The 26,387-nt window shown below is 44.0% G+C and overlaps 3 protein-coding genes across 13 annotated transcripts in view; 2 read left to right on the top strand and 1 right to left on the bottom strand.

The window, feature by feature from the left end:
* LOC127914564 (serine-rich adhesin for platelets-like) overlaps positions 1-3,481 on the top strand; it is a 30,985-nt gene extending 27,504 nt beyond the window's left edge. Inside the window, exons 5-7 of the mRNA XM_052491610.1 lie at positions 92-464; positions 586-635; positions 3,329-3,481. Of these exons, the coding sequence (XP_052347570.1) occupies positions 92-464; positions 586-635; positions 3,329-3,481 (576 nt within the window). The remainder of the gene's footprint in view (positions 1-91; positions 465-585; positions 636-3,328) is intronic.
* LOC118365872 (islet amyloid polypeptide) overlaps positions 1-26,387 on the bottom strand; it is a 127,865-nt gene that overhangs the window by 32,593 nt on the left and 68,885 nt on the right. Inside the window, exon 2 of one of the 3 annotated variants that reach the window (XM_052491791.1) lies at positions 22,470-24,755. The gene's annotated coding sequence lies outside the window, so the exon portion shown is untranslated. Of the gene's footprint in view, positions 1-19,256; positions 19,921-22,469; positions 24,756-26,387 lie in introns of those variants that run through there. The other 2 variants (XM_052491792.1, XM_052491793.1) reach the window with 2 other exon arrangements.
* The window catches only part of LOC118365925 (serine-rich adhesin for platelets-like), a 137,117-nt gene continuing 122,645 nt past the window's right edge, over positions 11,916-26,387 (top strand). Inside the window, exons 1-4 of one of the 9 annotated variants that reach the window (XM_052491786.1) lie at positions 11,916-12,171; positions 12,499-12,661; positions 15,483-15,554; positions 15,744-15,862. In XM_052491786.1, the coding sequence (XP_052347746.1) occupies positions 15,753-15,862 (110 nt within the window). In that variant the 5' untranslated portion in view covers positions 11,916-12,171; positions 12,499-12,661; positions 15,483-15,554; positions 15,744-15,752. Of the gene's footprint in view, positions 12,172-12,498; positions 12,662-15,482; positions 15,863-15,993; positions 16,040-26,387 lie in introns of those variants that run through there. The other 8 variants (XM_052491766.1, XM_052491785.1, XM_052491772.1 and 5 more) reach the window with 8 other exon arrangements.

Here is a 26,387-nt window from a genome sequence, read left to right as displayed (position 1 = left end):
CCACCTAGAGGTTGTGGACATCACCGCTAACATAGAGGCAGACTCTGCTTCTTCCCACCTTGAGGTTGTGGACATCACGCATAACATACAGGCAGACCCGGCCTGTTCCCACCTGGAAGTTGCGGACATCGGCCCTAAAACAGAGGCAGACAGAGCTTGTTCCCACTTGGAGGTTGTGGAAATAACCCCTAAGACAGAGGCAGACCCGGCTAATTCACACCTGGAGGTTCAGGACATCACCCCTAAGACACAGCAAGATCCAGCTTCTTCCCACCTTGAGGTTGTGGACATCACCCTTAATAGAGAGGCAGATCCGGCTTCTTTCCACCTTGAGGTTGTGGACATCAACCCTAATAGAGAGGCAGAGCCCATCTCTTCCCTCTTGGAGGTTGTGGATGTCACACCTGAAGAAAGGACTCTCAAGATGGCCGTCTTCACCACTCTGCCAACTGACATCCAAGCAGGTGAGTAACACTGACAGGTGCCGTTTGTCATGACATCTTAGTAGAACCTTTCAACTGGCCAGTGTTTAGAACCTACGGTTTGCATTTGTTTACATTCTGTCCCTCTTTTCTCCCTTTCCAGAGGATGTTGCTGTGGTCATCCCAGATGTCACCCCACACGTCACCAAGGATGTGACACTGGATGTTCCATGCAGAGCTGCATGCAAAGGGAAAGTCCACCGATTTTTTTTCAGGCTTTGGAGGGCAGTGTGCTGCTGCGCCTGCCACAAGGAAGAGGAGGAACAATATTAGTTATTCATCAGACCTTCAGAAATGGGATTGAACCATAGACCATTAAATTATTTGCATTATAATAATTGGATTCAATTCTGCTTTTCCTGTTTACTACTTAATTTCAGAACATTTCTATAAACTTTCACTTTGCAAGTGTGGAGTAGGTTGTGTAAATAAGTGGGAAACCTCCCAATTTTAATGCTTTTAATAATTTACTTACTACACGTAAACAAAACAAAAAAAGTAGTATTTGACAACAACAAAAAACCGAGGGAGCTCAACCAACGTTGAGTTGAGGTGCAACCAAAACCTTTAATCATCATAGAAAACTAAAAAGCGCAACTCTTGCACACTATAAAAAATGCATTCTTTTATTCAAGCAATGTTAAAAGATGAACATTTTGACCTAATCTACGACAATATGCAAGTTGTGTTTGCCCAGGAAAAGGGTGACCCAGACTCACCCTGGTTCTTGAGGGTTGCAGACAGTGAAAATATATCATTAAGTAAATGGGACTTTTCAAATCATGAATAAAAATATTTAATGAACATGAATTTAAATACAACTGACGTGAGGATCAGAGCAGGCTGGCTGACTGGCTAGCCCTGAAAGCCCTCTAACTCTGTGTGGTTCATCTCAGCCAATAGGTTGTGTGGGTTGTCTTTCTCTCTGTGGGTGTGAATCACTATGACCTCTCCCTTGGCCTGCCTGTTGGCCTGATCAGAAGGCTTGTCATCTCTTTCCTTGCTCGCATGAGCAGGAGGAATGGCATCTGGGGTAACCTCCTCCTCTCCCACCTCTCCCTACTGTCTGTGTTCGACTGAGGTCACTTGTTCTCTCTCCCTGGGTGTTGGATAGTTCCTCCTCCACTGTGTCTTTGTGAGCTTGAAGTGTGTTATCCTCTTCTGGCTACCTCTTTAGGGGTGTGCACCTTAAATCTCTTTCGGTTTGTTGGGGGGTTCAGTTGTTTTGGGGAGAGTCTGAAGTTCGATCTCTTGCAATGAGTGTGGGGGCTGTCCTGTGGGGGTGTCCTACTCCCTCCTAAACTGTAATGACTGCGATGATGGAAAAAGTAGGAGGAGCCACCGAGACATGTGCCGAGGGTAAGGAAGATCACTCTGCAAGGACAGGATAGGACACATCACAACACTGCTGCTCATTCATATTCAAACCCACTAGAGACTATGCATTTACTCATTGGCGTGCTCCCCCCCCCCCACACACACAATGAACTTACCTGTACATATCAGAATCATACATTCAACGGCCACCTCTTCCACAACATTTCTTGAACCCCCACCTCAAACATGTTGAGTCAATACCAGATGCTGGAAAGGTGCTGGAATGCAGGTGCAGAAGGGCCTGGTATGTAATGATGTGATACCATGCGTACCCCATATCCTGTGTTTGTGTTGATGTTTTTGTATTGAACCTTTATTTAAACAGGGAGTCACATTGAGATTAAACATCTATTTTACAAGAGTGTCATATTGTCATATTGAACTACCAGAGAGAACCTTCTCTACATAGGAATTGTATAACATTTTTTCCATACATCAAAAATAATACTTTGCCAATCAGATAAGGCACCAAGAAGGCCTTACGTTAATGGTTGAAAGTAACTTATGTCAGTGCAAATGAGTAACACTGAGTGTATATGCAAGCAAGAGGGTTATATTGGTGATTCCGCTTGCCACTTTATTGTTAAGCCAATGGGTTTTTGGTTTGAGTTTGTCTTGCCTTCACCTATTCAACATGGCATCTTATTGGCTGGTTTGCGTAGTTGCTTACGAGGGGGGATGTTCCAGTTAGAATCGTCCCAGTGAACAAGCACCAAACCAGAGGTAAGTTGTTGGTTGCAAAGCACTGTACATCAAAAGTGATTTTTATACTCTCAAGTGATGATTTAAATGTACAATTTATATAAAATTGTTTGTAAATGTTATTCGAACATCACACATAAGATGCAGCAGTTTTTGGAGAATATTTGTTGTGCATTTTGTTGTAAAGAATTCCCGCCAGTTCTAGCTAGCAATTTACTGTGTCTGGTGGGGAGGTTTATATATTTTGTACAGTGCGTGAGTGCAGATTTGGATGGTGAGACGTGCATTGCATGACGTGCAATTTTGTGCCGTTCCTAACAGAATAAATCTACATGACTGGTGCTACATGTTGGAGTTCCGTGTCGATGACTGATTGTACACAATGCAAGAAGAGTACTGTTACAGTGGTGCCGTGACCGTTCTTCTGGATCGGATCATCCTTCGCTGAGATTCCATCTCAGAAGAAATTGAGGTCATTCCTTGGGATGGTGGTGTATTATCAAAAGTTCATTGAAGGTTGCTCGACCATTGCAAAGCCTCTCTTTGGATTGACTACTGGACACAAGGCTCCACGCTGGAAAAAGAAGCGAAGCTCACCTGTCAGCAAGTTGACGGCTGCCGACTGGACAACAGAATGCAGACAGGCCTTATTCCAGCTAAAGCAAGCCTTACTGGACCAGGTTTTGTTGGCCCACCCCAACTTCAAAAAACCCTTTCTACTCTCGGTGGATGCATCCAGCAATGGCTTAGGTGCTGTGCTTTCTCAGGTGCAGGAACCGGGAGCTACAGCGAGACCTATAGCCTTCACGAGCAAGTCCCTCAGTTATGCACAGTCGAGGTATCCTGCGCACAGGCTCGAGTTCTTTGCCATGAAATGGGCTATCTGTGACAAGTTCCACCACTGGCTACGGGGACAGTAGTTCACGGTATGGACGAATAATAATCCCTTGACATACATTCTGACCAAAACAAAGCTTGATGCTTGTGAACAGAGATGGGTCGCCAAGCTGGCACCGTACGGGTTTGACATTAAGTACATCCATGGAAAAATGAATGTTGTTGCAGATGCTTTGAGCAGAGAGCCCTTCGTACGACCCAGTGCACTCCATCGCCTGACAAGGGTCCCGTACGAGACCTTACTAGCTCAAGCCGACGCTGTGTGCACAGACAGAGTACAAGATGTGCTTCGCTGGTCCAGCCACCCCTTTGACAAAGTCTCTGACTCCAACGAAGTGGTCATTAGCTGTCAGGCTACTGTTGACCCCCCATCTGGTGCTTTATCAAGACATGAAGTTGCAGCTGTTCTTCATTCACACAGGTGCTGGGTGGGTGAAGTGAGCTCACATGCACTGCTGTTGCCACAGCTCCCACAGGCTGTTATGCCATCAGAGCAGACCGATGTCGATGTTCTGCCACACGACCTACTGATGAGTAAGCAGCGTGATGACAACGTGATCAGCAAAGTCATCTTCTTTGTTGAGAGGGGGAGAAGACCATCCCGGAGGGAGCGTGCCCATGAGAGTGTTGAGGTTTTGGGTCTTCTCAGAAGTTGGGACAAGTTGACCATGAAGATGGGTGTACTGTATCGTGTTTCGAAGAATGTGGTTACAAAGAGGAAAATGTATCTGTATGTGGTTCCAGCCTCCATGAAAGCAATGGTGTTGAAGGGTGTCCATGATGAAGCTGGCCACCAGGGCCAACAGAGAACAGTCTACCTGACAAGACAGAGGTTCTTCTGGCATGGCCTGGAGAGGGAGGTAAAAGCCTATGTGAAGTGCTGCAGGAGATGCGTGGTGAGCAAGACTCCTGATCCGGAAGCAAGAGCTCCTCTTGAGAGCATAATAACAACTGAGCCTCTTGAACTAGTGTGCATAGACTTCTGGTCTGCAGAAGATTCCTCAAACAAATCCTTGGATGTGCTCGTTGTTACTGACCACTTTACCAAATTAGCTCATGCCTTCTTGTGTCCGAACCAGTCTGCTAAGTCAGTAGCTCATCAGTTGTGGAACAACTATTTCTGTGTCTACGGGATGCCTCGCCGTATACACTCAGACCAGGGAGCCAACTTAAGAGTGCTTTAATAGCCAAACTGTTGAGTGTTGCAGGCATTCAGAAGTCTCACACCACGCCGTACCATCCGATGGGGAACGTGTCCTGCGAAAGGATGAATAGGACTTTGGGAAACATGATCCGGGCCCTGCCAACGAGAGCAAAGCACAGATGGCCTCAGGCGCTGAAGTCCCTTACGTTTGCATACAATTGTACAATCCACGAGACCACGGGCTTTGCCCCTTTCCTGCTAATGTTTGGGAGGACGCCAAGACTGCCTGTTGACATAGTCTTTGGCTCTGTCATAGAGAACCCAGAAGTTGTCGACTATGACCAGTTTGTTCAGTCTTTGAGGAGAGATCTGAAAGAAGCCATGAATGCAGCACAGGCATCTGCAACAAAGCAGTTGAAGAGGCATGCTGACCTTTATGACAGAAGAGTCAGAGGAGCACCAGTGGAGATTGGGGATCGAGTATTGCTGGCTAACAAGGGGGAGCGGGGAAAGCGGAAGCTCGCTGACCGTTGGGAGGATACTGTTTACCTTGTCACTGGATTGAATGCTGACAGTCACACCTTTAAGATTCAGAACATCTCCACTGGACGGGAGAAGACGGTACACCGCAACCTGATAATGCCAGTCAACTTTCTTCCTCTTCCCCATGCTGCTGTTGAGGAGGGAACAGACATGTCTGGATTAACAGAGTCTGAGGACATGAATGACAGCCTAGTGGTCTCAGCTGCCATGGACACTGCAGAGGATGATGGTGCTGAGTACAGAACCAGAGTGTGGGTGTCAGAGTTGTCTTGAGAGTTGTAGAGACCAGAGTCTCCCGTTACGGGGTCTGAGACGTCGAAACTTCCCACCATTAGCTCTGACAAATTGAAAACTCTAGTCATTGGCGACTCCATTACCCGCAGTATTAGACTTAAAACGAATCATCCAGCGATCATACACTGTTTACCAGGGGGCAGGGCTACCGACGTTAAGGCTAATCTGAAGATGGTGCTGGCTAAAGCTAAAAATGGCGAGTGTAGAGAGTATAGAGATATTGTTATCCACGTCGGCACCAACGATGTTAGGATGAAACAGTCAGAGATCACCAAGCTTCTGCGTGCATATCAGCTAGAAAGATGTGTCGGCATCGAGTAATTGTCTCTGGCCCCCTCCCAGTTAGGGGGAGTGATGAGCTCTACAGCAGTCTCACAACTCAATCGCTGGTTGAAGTCACTTGGCTCTGTCATAACCTCACATGGTCTCTCCTATCATTGCTATGCAGACGACACACAATTAATCTTCTCCTTTCCCCCTTCTGATGACCAGGTGGCGAATCGCATCTCTGCATGTCTGGCAGACATATCAGTGTGGATGACGGATCACCACCTCAAGCTGAACCTCGGCAAGACGGAGCTGCTCTTCCTCCCGGGGAAGGACTGCCCGTTCCATGATCTCGCCATCACGGTTGACAACTCCATTGTGTCCTCCTCCCAGAGCGCTAAGAACCTTGGCGTGATCCTGGACAACACCCTGTCGTTCTCAACTAACATCAAGGCGGTGGCCCGTTCCTGTAGGTTCATGCTCTACAACATCCGCAGAGTACGACCCTGCCTCACACAGGAAGCGGCGCAGGTCCTAATCCAGGCACTTGTCATCTCCCGTCTGGATTACTGCAACTCGCTGTTGGCTGGGCTCCCTGCCTGTGCCATTAAACCCCTACAACTCATCCAGAACGCCGCAGCCCGCCTGGTGTTCAACCTTCCCAAGTTCTCTCACGTCACCCCGCTCCTCCGCTCTCTCCACTGGCTTCCAGTTGAAGCTCGCATCCGCTACAAGACCATGGTGCTTGCCTACGGAGCTGTGAGGGGAACGGCACCTCAGTACCTCCAGGCTCTGATCAGGCCCTACACCCAAACAATGGCACTGCGTTCATCCACCTCTGGCCTGCTCGCCTCCCTACCACTGAGGAAGTACAGTTCCCGCTCAGCCCAGTCAAAACTGTTCGCTGCTCTGGCTCCCCAATGGTGGAACACACTCCCTCACGACGCCAGGACAGCGGAGTCAATCACCACCTTCCGGAGACACCTGAAACCCCACCTCTTTAAGGAATACCTAGGATAGGATAAAGTAATCCTTCTCACCCCCCCTTAAAAGATTTAGATGCACTATTGTAAAGTGGCTGTTCCACTGGATGTCATAAGGTGAATGCACCAATTTGTAAGTCGCTCTGGATAAGAGCGTCTGCTAAATGACTTAAATGTAAAAATGTAATGTAAATGTTGAAAACTGTTTTCTGCCCCTCCCAAAAGATAGCATTTGTAGATAACTGGCCCTCTTTCTGGGACTCGCCCACAAACAGGACCAAGCCTGACCTGCTGAGGAGTGACGGACTCCATCCTAGCTGGAGGGGTGCTCTCATCTTATCTACCAACATAGACAGGGCTCTAACTCCTCTAGCTCCACAATGAAATAGGGTGCTGTTAGCCAGCCTGCCAGCATAGTGGAGTCTGCCACTAGCACAGTCAGTGTCGTCAGCTCAGCTATCACCATTGAGACCGTGTCTGTGCCTCGACCTAGGTTGGGCAAAACTAAACATGGCGGTGTTCGCCTTAGCAATCTCACTAGGATAAAGACCACCTCCATTCCTGTCATTACTGAAAGAGATCATGATACCTCACATCTCAAAATAGGGCTACTTAATGTTAGATCCCTTACTTCAAAGGCAATTATAGTCAATGAACTAATCACTGATCATAATCTTGATGTGATTGGCCTGACTGAAACATGGCTTAAGCCTGATGAATTTACTGTTTTAAATGAGGCCTCACCTCCTGGTTACACTAGTGACCATATCCCCCGTGCATCCCGCAAAGGCGGAGGTGTTGCTAACATTTACGATAGCAAATTTCAATTTACAAAAAAAAAATGACGTTTTCGTCTTTTGAGCTTCTAGTCATGAAATCTATGCAGCCGACTCAATCAGTTCCCTGAATTCCTATCGGACCTTGTAGTCATAGCAGATAATATTCTAATCTTTGGTGAATTTAATATTCACATGGAAAAGTCCACAGACCCACTCCAAAAGGCTTTCGGAGCCATCATCGACTCAGTGGGTTTTGTCCAACATGTCTCTGGACCCACTTACTGTCACAGTCATACGCTGGACCTAGTTTTGTCCCATGGAATAAATGTTGTCGATCTTAATGTTTTTCCTCATAATCCTGGACTATCGGACCACCATTTTATTACGTTTGCAATTGCAACAAATAATCTGCTCAGACCCCAACCAAGGACCATCAAAAGTCGTGCTATAAATTCACAGACAACACAAAGATTCCTTGATGCCCTTCCAGACTCCCTCTGCCTACCCAAGGACGCCAGAGGACAAAAAATCAGTTAACAACCTAACTGAGGATCTCGATTTAACCTTGCGCAATACCCTAGATGCAGTTGCACCCTAAAAACTAAAAACATTTCTCATAAGAAACTAGCTCCCTGGTACACAGAAAATACCCGAGCTCTGAAGCAGGCTTCCAGAAAATTGGAACGGAAATGGCGCCACACCAAACTGGAAGTCTTCCGACTAGCTTGGAAAGACGGTACCGTGCAGTACCGAAGAGCCCTTACTGCTGCTCGATCATCCTATTTTTCTAACTTAATTGAGGAAAATAAGAACAATCCAAAATTCCTTTTTGATACTGTCGCAAAGCTAACTAAAAAGCAGCATTCCCCAAGAGAGGATGACTTTCACTTTAGCAGTGATAAATTCATGAACTTCTTTGAGGAAAAGATTATGATTATTAGAAAGCAAATTACAGACTCCTCTTTAAACCTGCGTATTCCTCCAAACCTCAGTTGTCCTGAGTCTGCACAACTCTGCCAGGACCTAGGATCAAGAGAGACGCTCAAGTGTTTTAGTACTATATCTCTTGACACAATGATGTAAATAATCATGGCCTCTAAACCTTCAAGCTGCATACTGGACCCTATTCCAACTAAACTACTGAAAGAGCTGCTTCCTGTGCTTGGCCCTCCTATGTTGAACATAATAAACAGCTCTTTATCCACTGGATGTGTACCAAACTCACTAAAAGTGGCAGTAATAAAGCCTCTCTTGAAAAAGCCAAACCTTGACCCAGAAAATATAAAAAACTATCGGCCTATATCGAATCTTCCATTCCTCTCAACATTTTTAGAAAAGGCTGTTGCGCAGCAACTCACTGCCTTCCTGAAGACAAACAATGTATACGAAATGCTTCAGTCTGGTTTTAGACCCCATCATTGCACTGAGACGGCACTTGTGAAGGTGGTAAATGACATTTTAATGGCATCGGACCGAGGCTCTGCATCTGTCCTCGTGCTCCTATACCTTAGTGCTGCTTTTGATACCATCGATCACCACATTCTTTTGGAGAGATTGGAAACCCAAATTGCTCTACACGGACATGTTCTGGCCTGGTTTAGATATTATCTGTCGGAAAGATATCAGTTTGTCTCTGTGAATGGTTTGTCCTCTGACAAATCAACTGTAAATTTCAGTGTTCCTCAAGGTTCTGTTTTAGGACCACTATTGTTTTCGCTATACATTTTACCTCTTGGGGATGTTATTCGAAAACATAATGTTAACTTTCACTGCTATGCGGATGACACACAGCTGTACATTTCAATGAAACATGGTGAAGCCCCAAAATTGCCCTCGCTGGAAGCATGTGTTTCAGACATAAGGAAGTGGATGGCTGCAAACTTTCTACTATTAAACTCGGACAAAACAGAGATGCTTGTTCTAGGTCCCAAGAAACAAAGAGATCTTCTGTTGAATCTGACAATTAATCTTAATGGTTGTACAGTCGTCTCAAATAAAACTGTGAAGGACCTCGGCGTTACTCTGGACCCTGATCTCTCTTTTGAAGAACATATCAAGACCATTTCGAGGACAGCTTTTTTCCATCTACGTAATATTGCAAAAATCAGAAACTTTCTGTCCAAAAATGATGCAGAAAAATTAATCCATGCTTTTGTCACTTCTAGGTTAAACTACTGCAATGCTCTACTTTCCGGCTACCCGGATAAAGCACTAAATTAACTTCAGTTAGTGCAAAATATGGCTGCTAGAATCCTGAGTAGAACCAAAAAATTTGATCATATTACTCCAGTGCTAGCCTCTCTACACTGGCTTCCTGTCAAAGCAAGGGCTGATTTCAAGGTTTTACTGCTAACCTACAAAGCATTACATGGGCTTGCTCCTACCTATCTCTCTGATTTGGTCCTGCCGTACATACCTACACGTACGCTACGGTCACAAGACGCAGGCCTCCTAATTGTCCCTAGAATTTCTAAGCAAACAGCTGGAGGCAGGGCTTTCTCCTATAGAGCTCCATTTTTATGGAACGGTCTGCCTACCCATGTCAGAGACGCAAACTCGGTCTCAACCTTTAAGTCTTTACTGAAGACTCATCTCTTCAGTGGGTCATATGATTGAGTGTAGTCTGGCCCAGGAGTGGGAAGGTGAACGGAAAGGCTCTGGAGCAACGAACCGCCCTTGCTGTCTCTGCCTGGCCAGTTCCCCTCTTTCCACTGGGATTCTCTGCCTCTAACCCTATTACAGGGGCTGAGTCACTGGCTTACTGGGGCTCTCTCATGCCGTCCCTGCAGGGGGTGCGTCACCTGAGTGGGTTGATTCACTGTTGTGGTCATCCTGTCTGGGTTGGCGCCCCCCCTTGGGTTGTGCCATGGCGGAGATCTTTGTGGGCTATACTCAGCCTTGTCTCAGGATGGTAAGTTGGTGGTTGAAGATATCCCTCTAGTGGTGTGGGGGCTGTGCTTTGGCAAAGTGGGTGGGGTTATATCCTTCCTGTTTGGCCCTGTCCGGGGGTGTCCTCGGATGGGGCCACAGTGTCTCCTGACCCCTCCTGTCTCAGCCTCCAGTATTTATGCTGCAGTAGTTTGTGTCAGGGGGCTAGGGTCAGTTTGTTATATCTGGAGTACTTCTCCTGTCCTATTCGGTGTCCTGTGTGAATCTAAGTGTGCGTTCTCTAATTCTCTCCTTCTTTCTTTCTCTCTCTCGGAGGACCTGAGCCCTAGGACCATGCCCCAGGACTACCTGACATGATGGCTCCTTGCTGTCCCCAGTCCACCTGGCCATGCTGCTGCTCCAGTTTCAACTGACCTGAGCCCCAGGACCATGCCCCAGGACTACCTGACATGATGACTCCTTGCTGTCCCCAGTCCACCTGGCCATGCTGCTGCTCCAGTTTCAACTGTTCTGCCTTACTATTATTTGACCATGCTGATCATTTATGAACATTTGAACATCTTGGCCATGTTCTGTTATAATCTCCACCCGGCACAGCCAGAAGTGGCCACCCCACATAGCCTGGTTCCTCTCTAGGTTTCTTCCTAGGTTTTGGCCTTTCTAGGGAGTTTTTCCTAGCCACCGTGCTTCTACACCTGCATTGCTTGCTGTTTGGGGTTTTAGGCTGGGTTTCTGTACAGCACTTTGAGATATCAGCTGATGTACGAAGGGCTATATAAATCAAATTTGATTGATTGATTGATTCTGAAGGAACAGGTGACACAAGCCTGGAGGGTGATGTGCGATCCTTGGATGCTCAGGATATTCCACCTTTGGATTCCGTGGATGATATACTGCAGCTGGAGACTGTAACAGTGTAGTGAGTGAGCTAATTGACCAGTCTGCTTACGATATCCGTACTGACCTACCAAACGCGGACCATTCCTTACCTGATCAGTTACGTACTGACTGTGTTGACGGACACACTATTGCAACAGTACACAACACTGTTACCCCTTATGCAGTTGAAGGTAGTCTGGGTCATATTAGGTCAAGGGCAGGAAGGCTATTTAAACCAGTGTCAAGACTGATTGAGATTATGAATCAGCAGAAAGTTAGCTCTTGAAGGTTAAATATGTGAATAGAGGGTCTATGGTATTGACATCTTTTATTTGTTTTGCTTTTACATCATTGTGACCATGATTAGAGGTTGCAGGATGGTAATGTGACATATGATAAAGTCTCTTATGGTGGTTTATTTTATTACTTGGATGTTTTAAAGTCACTGAGTGTACTTAACATGTGACAGGCATGTTTACCTATGAGGGCTAAGGGGTTTGATCAACCGCTTTTCACTCTTAATTCTCAAGGAGAATAGTCTAATGACTGGAATATTTAGTGACTGATTTAAAGCAGGGTCTGCATCCTTGATATACACAGCTTTACCTTTTAGTTTTCTCTATTATGTAGTATATATTTTTTTTCTTGATTATTCTGTACATATGTTGTGTGTCTCTGTATCTGGTATGTTTGCACAGTGCCGTTTTGTATTTTGTTATTTTTCTTGGCAAGTGGAATTCAGTAGGGGGGAGTGTAACAGGGTTATATTGGTGATTCCGCTTGCCACTTTATTGTTAAGCCAATGGGTTTTTGGTTTGAGTTTGTCTTGCCTTCACCTACTCAACATGGCATCTTATTGGCTGGTTTGCGTAGCTTGCTTACGAGGGGGGATGTTCCAGTTAGAATCGTCCCAGTGAACAAGCACCAAACCAGCGGTAAGTTGTTGGTTGCAAAGCACTGTACATCAAAAGTGATTTTTATACTCTCAAGTGATGATTTAAATGTACAATTTATATAAAATTGTTTGTAAATGTTATTCGAACATCACACATGAATGCAGCGGTTTTTGGAGAATATTTGTTGTGCATTTTGTTGTAAAGAATTCCCGCCAGTTCTAGCTAGCAATTTACTGTGTCTGGTGGGGGGTTCTGTACAGTGGTGAGTGCAGAGTTGGATGGTGAGACGGTTGCATGATGCAATTTTGTACAGTACATTGTTAAAGATATTATATTGTAATTGTATTATTTTGGTAACTTTCCCAGTGAACAAGCACCAAACCAGCGTGCGTGAGTGCAGAGTTGGATGGTGAGACGTGCATTGCATGACGTGCAATTTTGTGCAGTTCCTAACAGAATAAATCTACATGACTGGTGCTACATGTTGGAGTTCCGTGTCGATGACTGATTGTACACAACGCAAGAAGAGGTCTGTTACATATAAAACATTAAGAACACCTGCTCTTTCCATGACGACCAGGTGAATCCAGATGAAAGCTATAATCCCTTATAGACGTCACTAGTTAAATCAGTGTAGATAGAGATAATTTTAAAAAAAATACTGTAAGGCTTGAGACAATTGAGACATGGATTGTGTATGTGTGCCATTCAGAGGGTGAATAAGAAGAGAAAATATTTACGTGCCTTTCAACAGGGCATGGTAGTAGGTGCCAGGGGAACCAATTTGTGTCAAGAACTGCAAAGCTGCTGATTTTTATGCTCAACAGTTTCCAGTCTGTATTAAGAATGTCCACCACTCAAAAGACACAGACAACTTGACACAACTGTGGGAAGCATTGGAGTCAACATGGGCCAGCATCCCTGTGAATGTTTTGTACACTCAGGACATTATTAATAATACGGTGTTCGTTCCGTATCCTGTAAAGCTGGAGCAGACTGCGAGGCAGGGGGAGGTGTAGGTGATGCCGTTGTCTGAGCACACAGGGTCCCACTCCCCAGCCAAGCAGGGGCAGTCTCGTTAAATTCCAGGGATCCTGGAGGACAGAGAAAATGGCTGGCAATAATGTTTAAATGATTGTTGATGAACTATCATTGACATAGGCCCAGTAACAAAACAGCCAGGAATCCTGGCTCAGTAACAACCATACTGTTTATTCCCACAAGAGGGAGCCAAGGCACAATCCCATGTGTGTTTTGGTCAAACTCCAACTCAACCTCTTCAGTAGACCTCCCAGGAATATCCCCACCATACCCACAAGCAGGTTCAACACACCAGGAGAAGTTATTACATCTAGTGTTACCAGTGTGCTGGAGTTTCATTTCCACTCATGTTCAACAAACCTACAGGGAATGGGAGAGAACCAAAAAGTTGTATTTACTGTAATTCAACATCAATGCTGACAGGAGGGAACATTTCAGTTGGAGCATGTCCAGGTTTCTATGGCTGTGTTTAGACAGCCCAATTCAGATCTTTTTTTGAGTAATTCAGGGATGCAAACTGGTGAGGGCCCAAAAAGGTGAAAAATTCTAAAATATCCACAATAGGGGGAAGGCAGGTTTTAACTAATTAAACAACAAAGACTATGATCTACATTATCAGTCTCTGTGTGTAAAATAAAACGTGGTTAATGTGAACCTCTCACTGCTAAATAATGTGTAGAAATCAATCCAATGTTATTTGTTGTCAAGACTTTACTGCATAAGACACTCAAGTCTTGACGCCTCATTTTCATCCAATTCTCTCATTCTGAAAATTAACCACAACGTTACTGTAGAGGGAAAACATTAGTTCATAGATAGTTAGTTCGTTAACATTTCACACAGATTGACAGTGTCCAGTAAGCAACTACGTTAACAATATAACTTGAGGAACGGCAAGAAGTCGTATACCAGTTAATACTCAGCTAATTCTCACACCATAAACTCAATTATTTAATCAGCTAAGTTGGATAGTGTTGCTCAACATTTCTCTGGCTAGCTAACACAGAGAATTCGATCCAACTTGCAAGATACTTGGTGCTGAAATACTTGGATATTTCAGCACCATGGACAACAGTGAAATCGGCAAAGCGAGATCTGTCATTCAGCACCACATGACAGTAGACAGCGGCCATCTCATGTGAAGTTGGCACTGGGGAAATCCCATCTAATGAGAAACAAGGCCTAGGAGGCAAAAAGACTGAAGGAAAAGACTCCCACAGAAATTCTATGCTAAACTGTTTCTGCCACATTAATTTCAAATGTTACATCTTTCGATTTGTAAATAATAGGGAATACATTTGCAAATAAGTTAAACTGATTTATCAAACTCCACTGTACAGCTTTAGTGTGTCTGTGCATCATACGTACAACTGTAAGACATTCCGTTTTCAAATGTCTGTTTAATGTGAGAAACAAAATGAAAAACAACTGTTAGACTATTACAATGCAGACTGTCATGCATTTTTATATTACCAACAAGACAACGAAGTGATGGTCTATACGCAACATGGAGACATTTATAGTATACTTCCCCCACCCAGCAAAAGTTCCCACGCTGAGCAATACTTTTTTACTAATCTATTATGCATTACATCCAAGTCATACGTTTAGTGTCATTCCTACTCTTATTTTTAACCAATTAGCGTTGCAAGTGAACCTTATCTCAATTCAGAGCTCGGAAATATTGGAATAACGTGCTTAAGAGGACTGACACAACAGGGTAACACAACAACCACATTTTCAATTGACAATCATTGCTTTAAATATATATGGTTAATATATTTGTATAGGCATTGGTAAACAATTAATTTCACTTGTAAACCAAGGTTGGATTAGTAGGTCTAAGCAACATGCAGCTGGATACTCGCGTAATGAATCGAAAACAGGTTCCAATCCTCATATATACACATTATGACAAAATAAAGAGCTTAATCTTTCAAGACATAAAGACATAGAAGCATACCCATTTATAAAGGTTCTACACATTCCATTTCTCCATAGCAATAGAATGTAAACATTCTATTTTGTGCCAAACATTGCCTACAACTCAATTCTAAGTGCAGCATATTGGACGACTCCACAGTAATTGATCATTCGCGACTTTAACTTATTCCTGTTATCTCTAGAGCATCTCGTATATCTATAGCGCTGCGTTTCTACCCCATCTTACCATGGATAGGGTTTGGTGCATTCCGGAGTTCACTTATGGTCCCACAAAGGTAATCTTTGGAGATATTCATTTTAGCATACTGTAAATGCCTGTGCACAATGTGCATAACAAAGCACCATTATTGTCATTCTCTTCAAAGGAATTCTGCAGAAGCAGCCTTTATTTCCAGACTCTGCAGGCCTGCTGGGAGGAAACATATTACAATAAACAGGTAAGATTCATCCCCCAAAAAACATAAACAACAGAAAGAGAGTTGTATTTCAAGACAGTTTAGAGAAGATGGTCTTAAGAGTTCTTAATAACACTCGCAAATTGTGATGCATGAACAGTTGTGAAATGTTGTGAGAGGCCCTTCAGAATGCACATGATATGGTATTTCACACCTTACCTCATCTTGCAGAAGAAGCTCATGGTCCACTATCTGCTGCTCCAGAGTCAAGGCCAGGTCCCGCACCATGTCACCACGGAGCACATGAGCGACTGGCTGGTGTCTCAGGGCAAAAAATCCCTTAGGGAGAGGTGAGTACCACTTCATCATTCAGCTTCACTGCCATTCCCTGCCACCAGCAGCACTCCAAGAGGTGTGGGTAAAATAAACTACAGAAAAATTGGAAGCCATGAAAGTTGAATTGCTCTGTGTTTGTTTGAAGGGTGTGGAAGGAAACCCTGGAGGAGGGGAATGACCTCGCTCGGCTGGTAAGACAATGAGAGTTAGACACATACTTCAAGTCAGTGAGCTCTTTACTAGCCTTTCAACAAGTAGTTAGTACAGCAGAATAGATATGTTGTGAAATTTCACTAATCGGACTTCCTGTTTCCTACTGCAGACCTGGGAAGTCAACACTTGCCTAAAAATGATAGACATAGAGCACGAGGCTGTCTGCAAGCTCCGCCGCTCCTTGTACTCCACCTCGCCAGCTGACATGTGAGTTCCATGTACTGCCCTGCATATGACTTGATCCATTTATCTACACATCTGAAACTATGCAGAAACAGACTAAGACAGTGTTCTCTGTGAGCACATTGCACATCGTTTAGCTTTGTCTTCTCCTTTTTGTTGATTTCAGCGACCCTAAGGTCCACAGCATCGTGGAAAGAGCTGTAAGGAGCATTATGGGCGAGCTGTCCAATGAGCCCCGTAGCAACCTGCTCAGCCCATCCCAGGTGGTTGTGGAGGTGGTGCCCAGGCTCCTCCTGGCCCTGTGGCTTCAGCCAGAGGAAGGCCATTCAGGACACCCAATCCTAGTAAGCGGGATGGCCGTGGGCATGGTGGCGGCCGTAGTGGAGAAGCTCTCCAGCATGTTAAAGGCCCCTTCCCCTCAAATCCCTTTCTCCCGGGCTGCGGCTTTTGAATCTGTGCTGTCAATCCTCGGGAGAATCAGTCAGTCCTTCTCCACGGATGACCTCCAGAGCCCATTTTATATGAGATCTGTCTGTGCCTTTGTGGCTGACGAGGTACAGAGCTGCTTCCAGCCCCCTGCAGCCACCTTACCAGTCCTCCCTGTCGTCGCTGCGGCCGTCTCCACTGCACCTCCAGACATCCGAGCAGGTGAGTAGCAATGATAGAGAGCACTCTGACAGATGCCTGTTGTGATGACATCTCGGTGACTTGTAGTAGTAGAGCTCATCAGGATTGTTGTTGTCACTGCTAACACAGAGGCAGACCCGGCTTCTCCCCACATAGAGGTTGTGAATATCAACGCAAACACAGAGGCAGACCAGGCTTCTTCCCACCTGGAGGTTGTGGATTTCACTGCAAACACAGATGCAGACTCTGCATCTTCCCACCTGGAGATTGTTGACATCACCTCTAACATAGAGGCAGACCCTGCTTCTTCCCACCTTGAGGTTGTGGACATCACCCATAACATACAGGCAGACCAGGCATCTTCCCACCTGGAAGTTGTGAAAATTACACGTAAGACAGAGGCAGACCCAGCCTGTTCCCACCTGGAGGTTGTGGAAATCACCCCTAAGACAGAAGCAGACCCGGCTAATTCTCATCTTGAGGTTCAGAACATAACCTCTAAGACACAGCAAGATCCAGCTTCTTCCCACCTTGAGGTTGTGAACATCACCCGTAACAAAGAGGCAGATCTGGCTTCTTTCCACCTAAATGTTGTGGACATCACCCTTAACAGAGAGGCAGAGCCCATCTCTTCCCTCTTGGAGGTTGTGGATGTCACACCTGAAGAAAGGACTCTCAAGATGGCCGTCTTTGCCACTCTGCCAATTGACATCCAAGCAGGTGAATAACACTGACAGGTGCCGTTTGTCATGACATCTTAGTAGAACCTTTCAACTGGCCAGTGTTTAGAACCTACAGTTTGCATTTGTTTACATTCTGTCCCTCTTCTCCCTTTCCAGAGGATGTTTCTGTGGTCATCCCAGATGTCACCCCACACGTCACAAAGGATGTGACACTGGATGTTCCATGCAGAGCTGCATGCAAAGGGAAAGTCCACCGATTTTTTTCAGGCTTTGGAGGGCAGTGTGCTGCTGCGCCTGCCACAAGGAAGAGGAGGAACACTATTAGTTATTCATCAGACCTTCAGAAATGGGATTGAACCAGAGACCATTAAATTATTTGCATTATAATAATTGGATTCAATTCTGCTTTTCCTGTTTAATACTTAATTTCAGAACATTTCTACAAACTTTCTCTTTGCAAGTGTGGAGTAGGTTGTGTAAATAAGTGGGAAACATCCCAATTTTAATGATTTTAATAATTTACTTACTACATGTAAACAAAACAAAAAAGTAGTATTTGACAACAATTTACTAAATATCTACTAAATATTAATTTTCTTACAGTGTCGTGTCTGCAAAATTATCAACATTTGCACTCAATCAGCAAATCAATAAAATAGGTGCAACCTTACCTGTTGGCAGATGTGAGCCCTCTCTGTAGTCGTGCGGAAATGAGGCCGAGGAAGGGGTTGGAGACGATCCCGGGCACGAGCCAGCCTTCTCTGTCCGGGAGCGCGCTTTCCTGCTCACTAGATGAGGTGAAGTACCTGAATCGGGATGAGAAAAGAGCCAAACCGTCACTCCGACCGGTGACTGATGCCCACTTCAAATCATCAGCTCAATTCTCGAGGGCGCAATGGAGTGGCCACTAGTCCTCCTCCAGTACGCACTTGATCACATTTACGCGAACCACATATTCCTGTCTCTGCCTTGGTAAGACAAATCTCGACCTTTTGGATGTCACGATTGCAATGGATATTCATCTCAATGATCTCATCAATGTCATTAGCCGATTTCTTACGGTTCAAGATGGATGTGCCAAGTTACTGGATGTGCCAGCTTAACACCAGTGCTATACCAGTTGAGTGATTCATTCACCTGCAAAATTAAACCCGCTTCCTAATGACAATTGAACTTTCGGCGACACGGAACGACACTTGTGACAGAAGTGACACTCAGAAATAACGGAAATAACTGAGGCAGCTTTGCACTCTCACCTGTTGCTAGGGGCGGTGGCGACACAGCGCAGCAGCACGAGAGGCACGAGAAGGAACAGGGCAGCTTCAGGTGACACATCGTGCACGCGAGATCCCTGCATGAAAACAAAAGATGGACCGTCAGTAATCACACACGCCATTGAATTACACATGCCTGGGAATAGGGATGCACATGCCTGTGAATAGTGTAACCTACACCCATCCAATATGTTCAGTGTATGCTACTAGAATACTTTATAATAAAATGACAGCGGAAACAGCCAAAGTTCTGTAGTCTAGAGAACCGTGCAAATCAAAGACCACCAAACAGACACACCACACAACAGTCTACTCTCAACCCCACAGGGAAAACAGAGAAAAAATACTTTGGATAGTATGGTGTATAAGTGTCCTGGCCTCCAACTCTCTCAGTTCAAATACGAATCCTAATGGTCTGGTCAACTCACCCTCAGTAGTTAAACCCAATCGCCAGTGGATCCTAAGACAGACACGGGCTACTGTCAGTGGTTTCTCACACTGTCACACACACGCTCTCCCACAGATATAGGCTTCACCGTCAACCACTTGTGACATCACCCCCTCCAAATATAGTCCTGCTTTTCCATTAGCAGGGATGAGGTTCACTTCAAGAAACTCGAATCCAGAGCAAGAGTCACCTACTCCACACACACGCGCACACACACACACACACACACACACGTCATCGTATTCGTCATTCTCATCATCAGCGTCATTGGCGATTGTGATTGGCCTGGCCTGTTAAACTCACACTCGGGGAGGCAACACAGCCGGGGGCGGAAACCACACATTCATTTTACATCAAAATATTGAATTAAGTTCTTTGGGCACAAAGTTAGACGGTGTGTTTTTAGGTGGCTTATATAATGGAGGTAACCTCTTGGCAAAATGTTGGGAAAACGACTTCAATATTGCAGATAAGGAGATAACATCTACAATATTGTGGATAATGGGAAAGGTAAAGGGGGATACCTAGTCAGTTGTACAACTGAATGCATTCAACTGAAATGTGTCTTCCGCATTTAACCCAACCCCTCTGAATCAGAGAGGTGCGGGGGGCTGCCTTAATCGACATCCACGTCTTTGGGCACCCGGGGAACAGCAGGTTAACTGCCTTGCTCAGGGGCGGGTTCAGGAACTAGATTTCACTCCCAGTTCATTTTCAAATGTAGTTACTGGTGAGTGTTTGGAGATTTCTTTAAGGATTAGTATGCACTATCAATAACACATCATGTCACCCACTTCTCCTCCATCCCACTACCTAGTCTCTAGTACCTAGTCCACACGCTCCACAACCCACTCGTCTGGTGAAAAGAGGTGAAATGAAGGTAGTAGGAAAAGGGAATTCCACAGTAACTATGCTGAACAAAAATGTAAACGCAACATGTGAAGTGTTGGTCCCATGTTTCATGAGCTGAATGAAAGATCCTAGAAGTTTTCCATACGCACAAAAAGCTTATTTTTCTCGACTGTTTTATGCCGAAATTTGTTTACATCCTTCTTAGCATTTCTCCTTTGCCAAGATAATCCATCCACCTGACAGGTGTCGCATATCAAGAAGATGATTAAACAGCATGATCATTACACAGGTGCACCTTGTGCTTTAGACAAAAAAAAGCAACTCTAAAATATGCAGTTTTGTCACACAACACAATGCCACAGATGCCTCCAGTTTTGAGGGAATGTGCAATTGGCATGCTGACTGCAGGAATGTCTACCAGAGCTGTTGCCAGAGAATTTAATGTTAATTTCTCGAACATAAACCTCCTACAACGTTTGACAGTACATCCAACCGGCCTCACAACCGGAGACCAAGTGTAACCCCTCCAGCCGATGACCTCCACATCCGGCTTCTTCACCAGCAGGGTCGTCTGAGACCAGCCACCCGGACAGCTGATGAAACTGAGGAGTATTTCTGTCTGTAATAAAACCCTTTTGTGGGGAAAAAATAATTCCGATTGGCTGGGCCTGGCTCCCCAGTGTGTGCACCTATGCCCTCACAGGCCCACCTGTGGCTGCACCCCTGCCCAGTCATGTGAAATCCATAGATTAGGACCTATTGAATTAATTTAATTGACTGGTTTCCTTATTTGAACTGTAACTCAGTAAAACCATTGAAATTATTGAATGATGCATTTATATTTTTGTTCAGTATAGTTCAAGTCAAACTCCATGGAAGTTGCTAGCATGACTGGCTCTGAGGTCGTTTGCGCTCAGATACACTCTGATTACCGAGAGTCCTCTCCTTAGAGACTCTGCCTACACCACCACCGACAGGCCCCATAGGGGGCCTGCAGACAGAGACTTACAAAGAAAGGCTCCTACAGTCGTTAAGTGCAGAGATTTACCCATAGGTCTGAGTTAGGGGAGATGTGACTGACACCCACCTGTGGTTTAGCTAGGCCTGCTGGATGCAGGATTCTCCCCCAGCCTCCCCAGTGATTCTCAACACACAGTCACCCCATTTATGGAAGAGATTGACCCAAATGTCAGAGTTCTACCATGATATACTTCATATAATTCTAAAGTTGCATGAGATAATTTGATTCCTCTCTCAGACAATTTTACATTACATACAGTTTGGACACACCTACTCATTCCAGGGTTTTTATTTATGCCAAGAGCATTCAAAGCTATCATCAAGGCAAAGGGTGGCTACTTTGAAGAATCTAAAATCTAAAATATTTTTGGATTTGTTTAAAACTTTTTTGGCTACTACATGATTCCATATGTGTTATTTCATCATTTTAATGTCTTCACTATTATTCTACAATGTAGAAAATAGTAAAAATAAAGAAAAACCCTTTAAACTTTTGGCTGGTACTGTATATTTTATTATAAGATAATACATCATGGTTATAGTGTTTCTTATGCCTCATAGATTAAAATGAGACTGTTGAGTGTTACTGACGATCTGGGGAATTGAGAGACAGTGAAAGGGTGGGTTAAGGAGATTGGATAAGGAGAGAAAATGGAGATGAAGGAGTCTGGGGTGTGAAAGAGTGGGAGGTGGAGAGACAACGATGACAGAGCGAAGAGGAAAAATGCTTGTATTGTATCATTTCATGAGTCTATCAAAAGTTGTGATGAGCTAACAATATGGCGTTCATACTTAGTTCTTGAAACAAGAACTGAGGAAAGAGACAGCCTTGCAAACATGAAAAAGGACACCAGGCACATTCTGAATGTCTCATGTAACAATTAGTCTTTGGCCAAATAAAGGTGTGTGAGGCTCTTTTTGATAAAATAGCTTGACAGACATGACCACATCAGCTCTGTGCTGTCACCAAGTGGGGACTAATGTTCATTACAATAATAGTTAGAATCGTCATCACAATAATAATGCCAATACAGGAAAACAACACCAACTCCTTAAAACAACAGTTGTTGAGACAAATAACCTTTCACTTAGCAGATGGTTATTGTTAAAAGTAGTGCTGCAATCGACAAATGTCATTTGAGATGCCCCTATAGAAAATGGATAGAGCTGGGTCGACGAACTCGGAACGCACCACAGGAACCACCGCAAGCCAATCACTATGGAGATGACCATGGAACTCTCCAGCAGCGTCCTCTTAGATGGAACATCTCCTGGGAATCTTGAGTAGTTCTAAACAGAGTGCAGCTGCAACCAAACTCACCTAGTCTGTTTTACCCTGCTTACAGAGCCCCATGGCTGGGTGTTTTTTAAGCTCCACACCCTCAGCTGACTCCTGGTCTCCCTGAAGCTTCCTCTTGATCAGCAGGACGACAAGGCCCAGTAGCACGTAGGCACATGCATCCAGAGCCAGCACCACACCTAAGAGTGAAAGAGAGACTCCAATTGGACTCCAGACTCCAGCCTGGTCTCATTGACTAGATGTAACATAGAAAATGTAAATCTGGGGACCGAGACACTACGGTTTCGTATTATATGTTACGTTTGGTATGGATATGTAAGACAGATAGTTACTTAAGACAAAAATGAAAGAAGGGTGGTTCGTCAGGGTGGATGGGTTGGCATATAACACGAATGTCTAGCAACCCAAAGGTTGCGAGTTCCAATCTGATCACGGCCAACTTGAGAATTTGAGCAAACTAGAAACTTTTTTAACTACTGACTAATTTTTAGCTAATTTTTCAAATACTTAGCATGTTAGCTAATCCCTTCCCCTAACACTAACCTTAACCCTTTTAGCTAATCCTTCCCCTAACCCTAACCTTTACCCTGTAACCTAACTCCTAAACGTAACCCTACACCCTCACCTAACTAATGTTAGCCAACTAGCTAACGTTGGCCACCTAGCTGGAATTCTTATCATACGTTTCGCAAATTTGTAACATGTTGTACGTTTTGCAAATTCATAACATACAGTATAATATGAATTGTAATTCGTAACATATTGTAAAAAATGGGTGATAGACATTCACAAATGAATACATACCATACATAACATATCATACTAAATGCGGTGTCTCTTATATACATACAGAATAATACAAAATGCTCTGAGACCAGGTTGCACTAGCACCTCCCCCGGCTGGTAAGAAGGCAACCTCTGAGTTACATTCAATGATACATTATTGACACACACTAATGAAATGGACATGGAATGGTAGTGGTTCAGTAACGGACAGAAAACAGGGGTGATGAATATACACAATAACTGATAGCACAAGTAGAGCAACAACACTGTTAACAAAGGAAGGATTGTATAAGTGGCATAGCAACCTGCAGAGTATTACACAACAAAGTAAACACAGAGAAGTAACTTACAATAGGCAATATAAGTAACTCTAAAGAACAACAAGCAAGAATGTGCACGCACACTATACCATGAGTCCAGTTGATGGGCAGAGATGGAGAGGTTGATCTCTGTCTCTGCTTGAGGGAGACTGGGAGGAGAGGCAGGAGTTGGGGATCTGGGACACAAGCTGACTGCCTGTGATTTGCTGACCCCTTGGCGACCATGACTCCTAGCAACTAATCAATGGACAGGCGTGAAGGGACAGTTTACGATACTGCAAGCCTGCTTAGCTACAAACAGATTTTTCCTCCAATCTAGAGCCGTAATCATTATGCTTTATTGATTTTTCTGACATGTCTGGTGAGTATGCAGGCCATTTCAGCTTTCAGGATTTCTCTACAGATCCTTGCAGAACGTGGATTATCATGCGGAAACATGAGGTGATGGCGGCGGATGAGTGGCATGACAATTGTCCTCGGGGTCTCGTCACAGTATCTTTGTGCATTCAAATTGTCATTGATAAAATGCAATTGTGTTCCCTGTCCATGGCTTATGCCAGCCCATACCATAACCCAACTGCCACCATGGGTCATTCTATTCACAACGTTGACATCTGCAAATCGCTCATCCACATGTTGCCTTACATGTGGTCTGCAGTTGTGAGGCCAGTTGGACGTACTGCCAAATTCTCTAACGCCGCCTCGGCTTATGGTAGAGAAATTAACATTAAATTCTCTGGCAACAGTAATTTGTATTCTCCCTAAAAACTTGAAACATCTGTGGCATTGTGTTGTGTGACAAAACTGCACATTTTAGAGAGGCCTTTTATTGTCCCCCAGCACAAGGTGCACCTATGTAATGATCATGCTGTTTAAACAAATCCAAATATATTTTATATTTGATATTCTTCAAAGTAGCCACCCTTTGCCTTGGTGACAGCTTTGCACAGACTTGGGCATTCTCTCAACCAGCTTCATGAGGTAGTCACCTGGAATGAATTTCAATGTACAGGTGTGCTTTGTTAAAAGTTAATTTGTGGAATTTCTTTCCTTCTTAATGCGTTTGAACCAATCAGTTGTGTTGTGACAAGGTAGGGGTGGTATACAGAAGATAGCCCTATTTGGTAAAAGACCAAGTCCATATTTTGGCAAGAACAGCTCAAATAAACAACGAGAAACGGCAGTCCATCATTACTTTAACCTTTGTTTGGTTGCTACATGATTCCATATGTGTTATTTCATAGTTTTGATGTCTTCACTGTTATTGTACAATGTTAAAAATAGTAAAAATAAAGAAAACCCTTGAAAGAGTAGATGTGTCCAAACATTTGACTGGTTATGTATATATTGTATATTGCAAATATGGTACAATCCAAGTGTGCAAAGCTCTTGGAGACTTACCCAGAAAGACTCAAAGCTTTAATTGCTGCCAAAGGTGATTCTAACATGTATCTTGAAAACATGTAAATCATTTCAGTACATTTGCAAAAATGTCAAACATGTTTTCAATTTGTCATTATGGTGTATTGTGTGTAGCTGGAAAGGATAAAAAATTATAATTTCATCCATTTTGAATTCAGGCTGTAAGAAAACAAAATGTGGAATAAGCTAAGCGTTATGAACACTTTCTGAAGGCACTGTATATCTACAAGAACAATATAAATGAGTGACTCTTTGAAAGGGGGTCATATAAACATGGCCTTGTTGTTTTCTTCTTCACAGCTATCATGCTATATTGGGCATCGTTTCTCAGACCAAATCTCCATTCTGGCTTAAACAAAGCAATCTGATCATACTCCAGTCAAATTCAAACTATAGGGAATGGCACAAAATGGCTCTGTAAAGCACCTACACATTGTCCAATCAACATCCACACATTGATTTCATTCTTCGCATCTTTATTAAAACAAACACACTTGTGCAATGTTCAAAAGTGTGTGAGAGATTACCATTAACGTGTGTCTATGTGTGGGGTCAAATTTGGCTGGTCATACATTTGCAAATAGCCGAGATTGGATATTTCAGCACCATGGACAGCAGCGAAATCGGAAAAGCGAGATCTGTCATTCAGCACCACATGGCAGTAGACAGCGGCCATCTCACGTGAAGTTGGCACTGGGAAAAATCCCACGTAATGGGAAACGAGGCTAAGGAGGCAAAAAGACTGAAGGAGAAGACTCCCACAGGAACCTTATGCTAAACTGTTCTGCCACATTCATTTCAAATGTTACATATTTCGATCTGCAAATAATATAAACTGGCTTTTCAAACTACACTGTACAGCTTTAGTGTGTCTGTGCATCATAGGTACAACTGCACGAAATTCCCCTCTCAAATATCTGTTTGTGAGAAACAATAAGAAAAACAACTGTTAGACTTTTACAATGCGCACTGTCGTGCATTTTTATATTACCAACAAGACAACGAAGTGATGGTCTATACGCGCCATGGAGACTTATAACGGATACTTCCCACCCAGCAAAAGTTCCCACGCTGAGCGATGTTGTGAACTACACTATTATGCATATAATTCAAGACATACGTTTATTGGCATTCATACTCTTATTTTTAACCGATTAGCTTTGCAAAAGTGTACCTTATGTCAATTCAAATCTCGGAAATATTGGAATAACGTAAGAGGACTCTGACACTCTAGGCGCACAACAAGATAACACAACAACCACATTTTCAATTGACAATCATTGCTTTAAATATATACGGTTAATAGATTTGTATAGGCATATATAAACAATTAATTTAACTTGTAAACCAAGGTTGGATTAGTAGGTCTAAGCAACATGCAGCTGGATACTCGCGTCATGAATCGAAACAG

The sequence above is a fragment of the Oncorhynchus keta genome, chromosome 33, assembly GCF_023373465.1.
Source record: "Oncorhynchus keta strain PuntledgeMale-10-30-2019 chromosome 33, Oket_V2, whole genome shotgun sequence".
Classification (NCBI taxonomy): Eukaryota; Metazoa; Chordata; class Actinopteri; order Salmoniformes; family Salmonidae; genus Oncorhynchus; species Oncorhynchus keta.
This window is presented reverse-complemented; position numbering and strand designations above follow the sequence as displayed.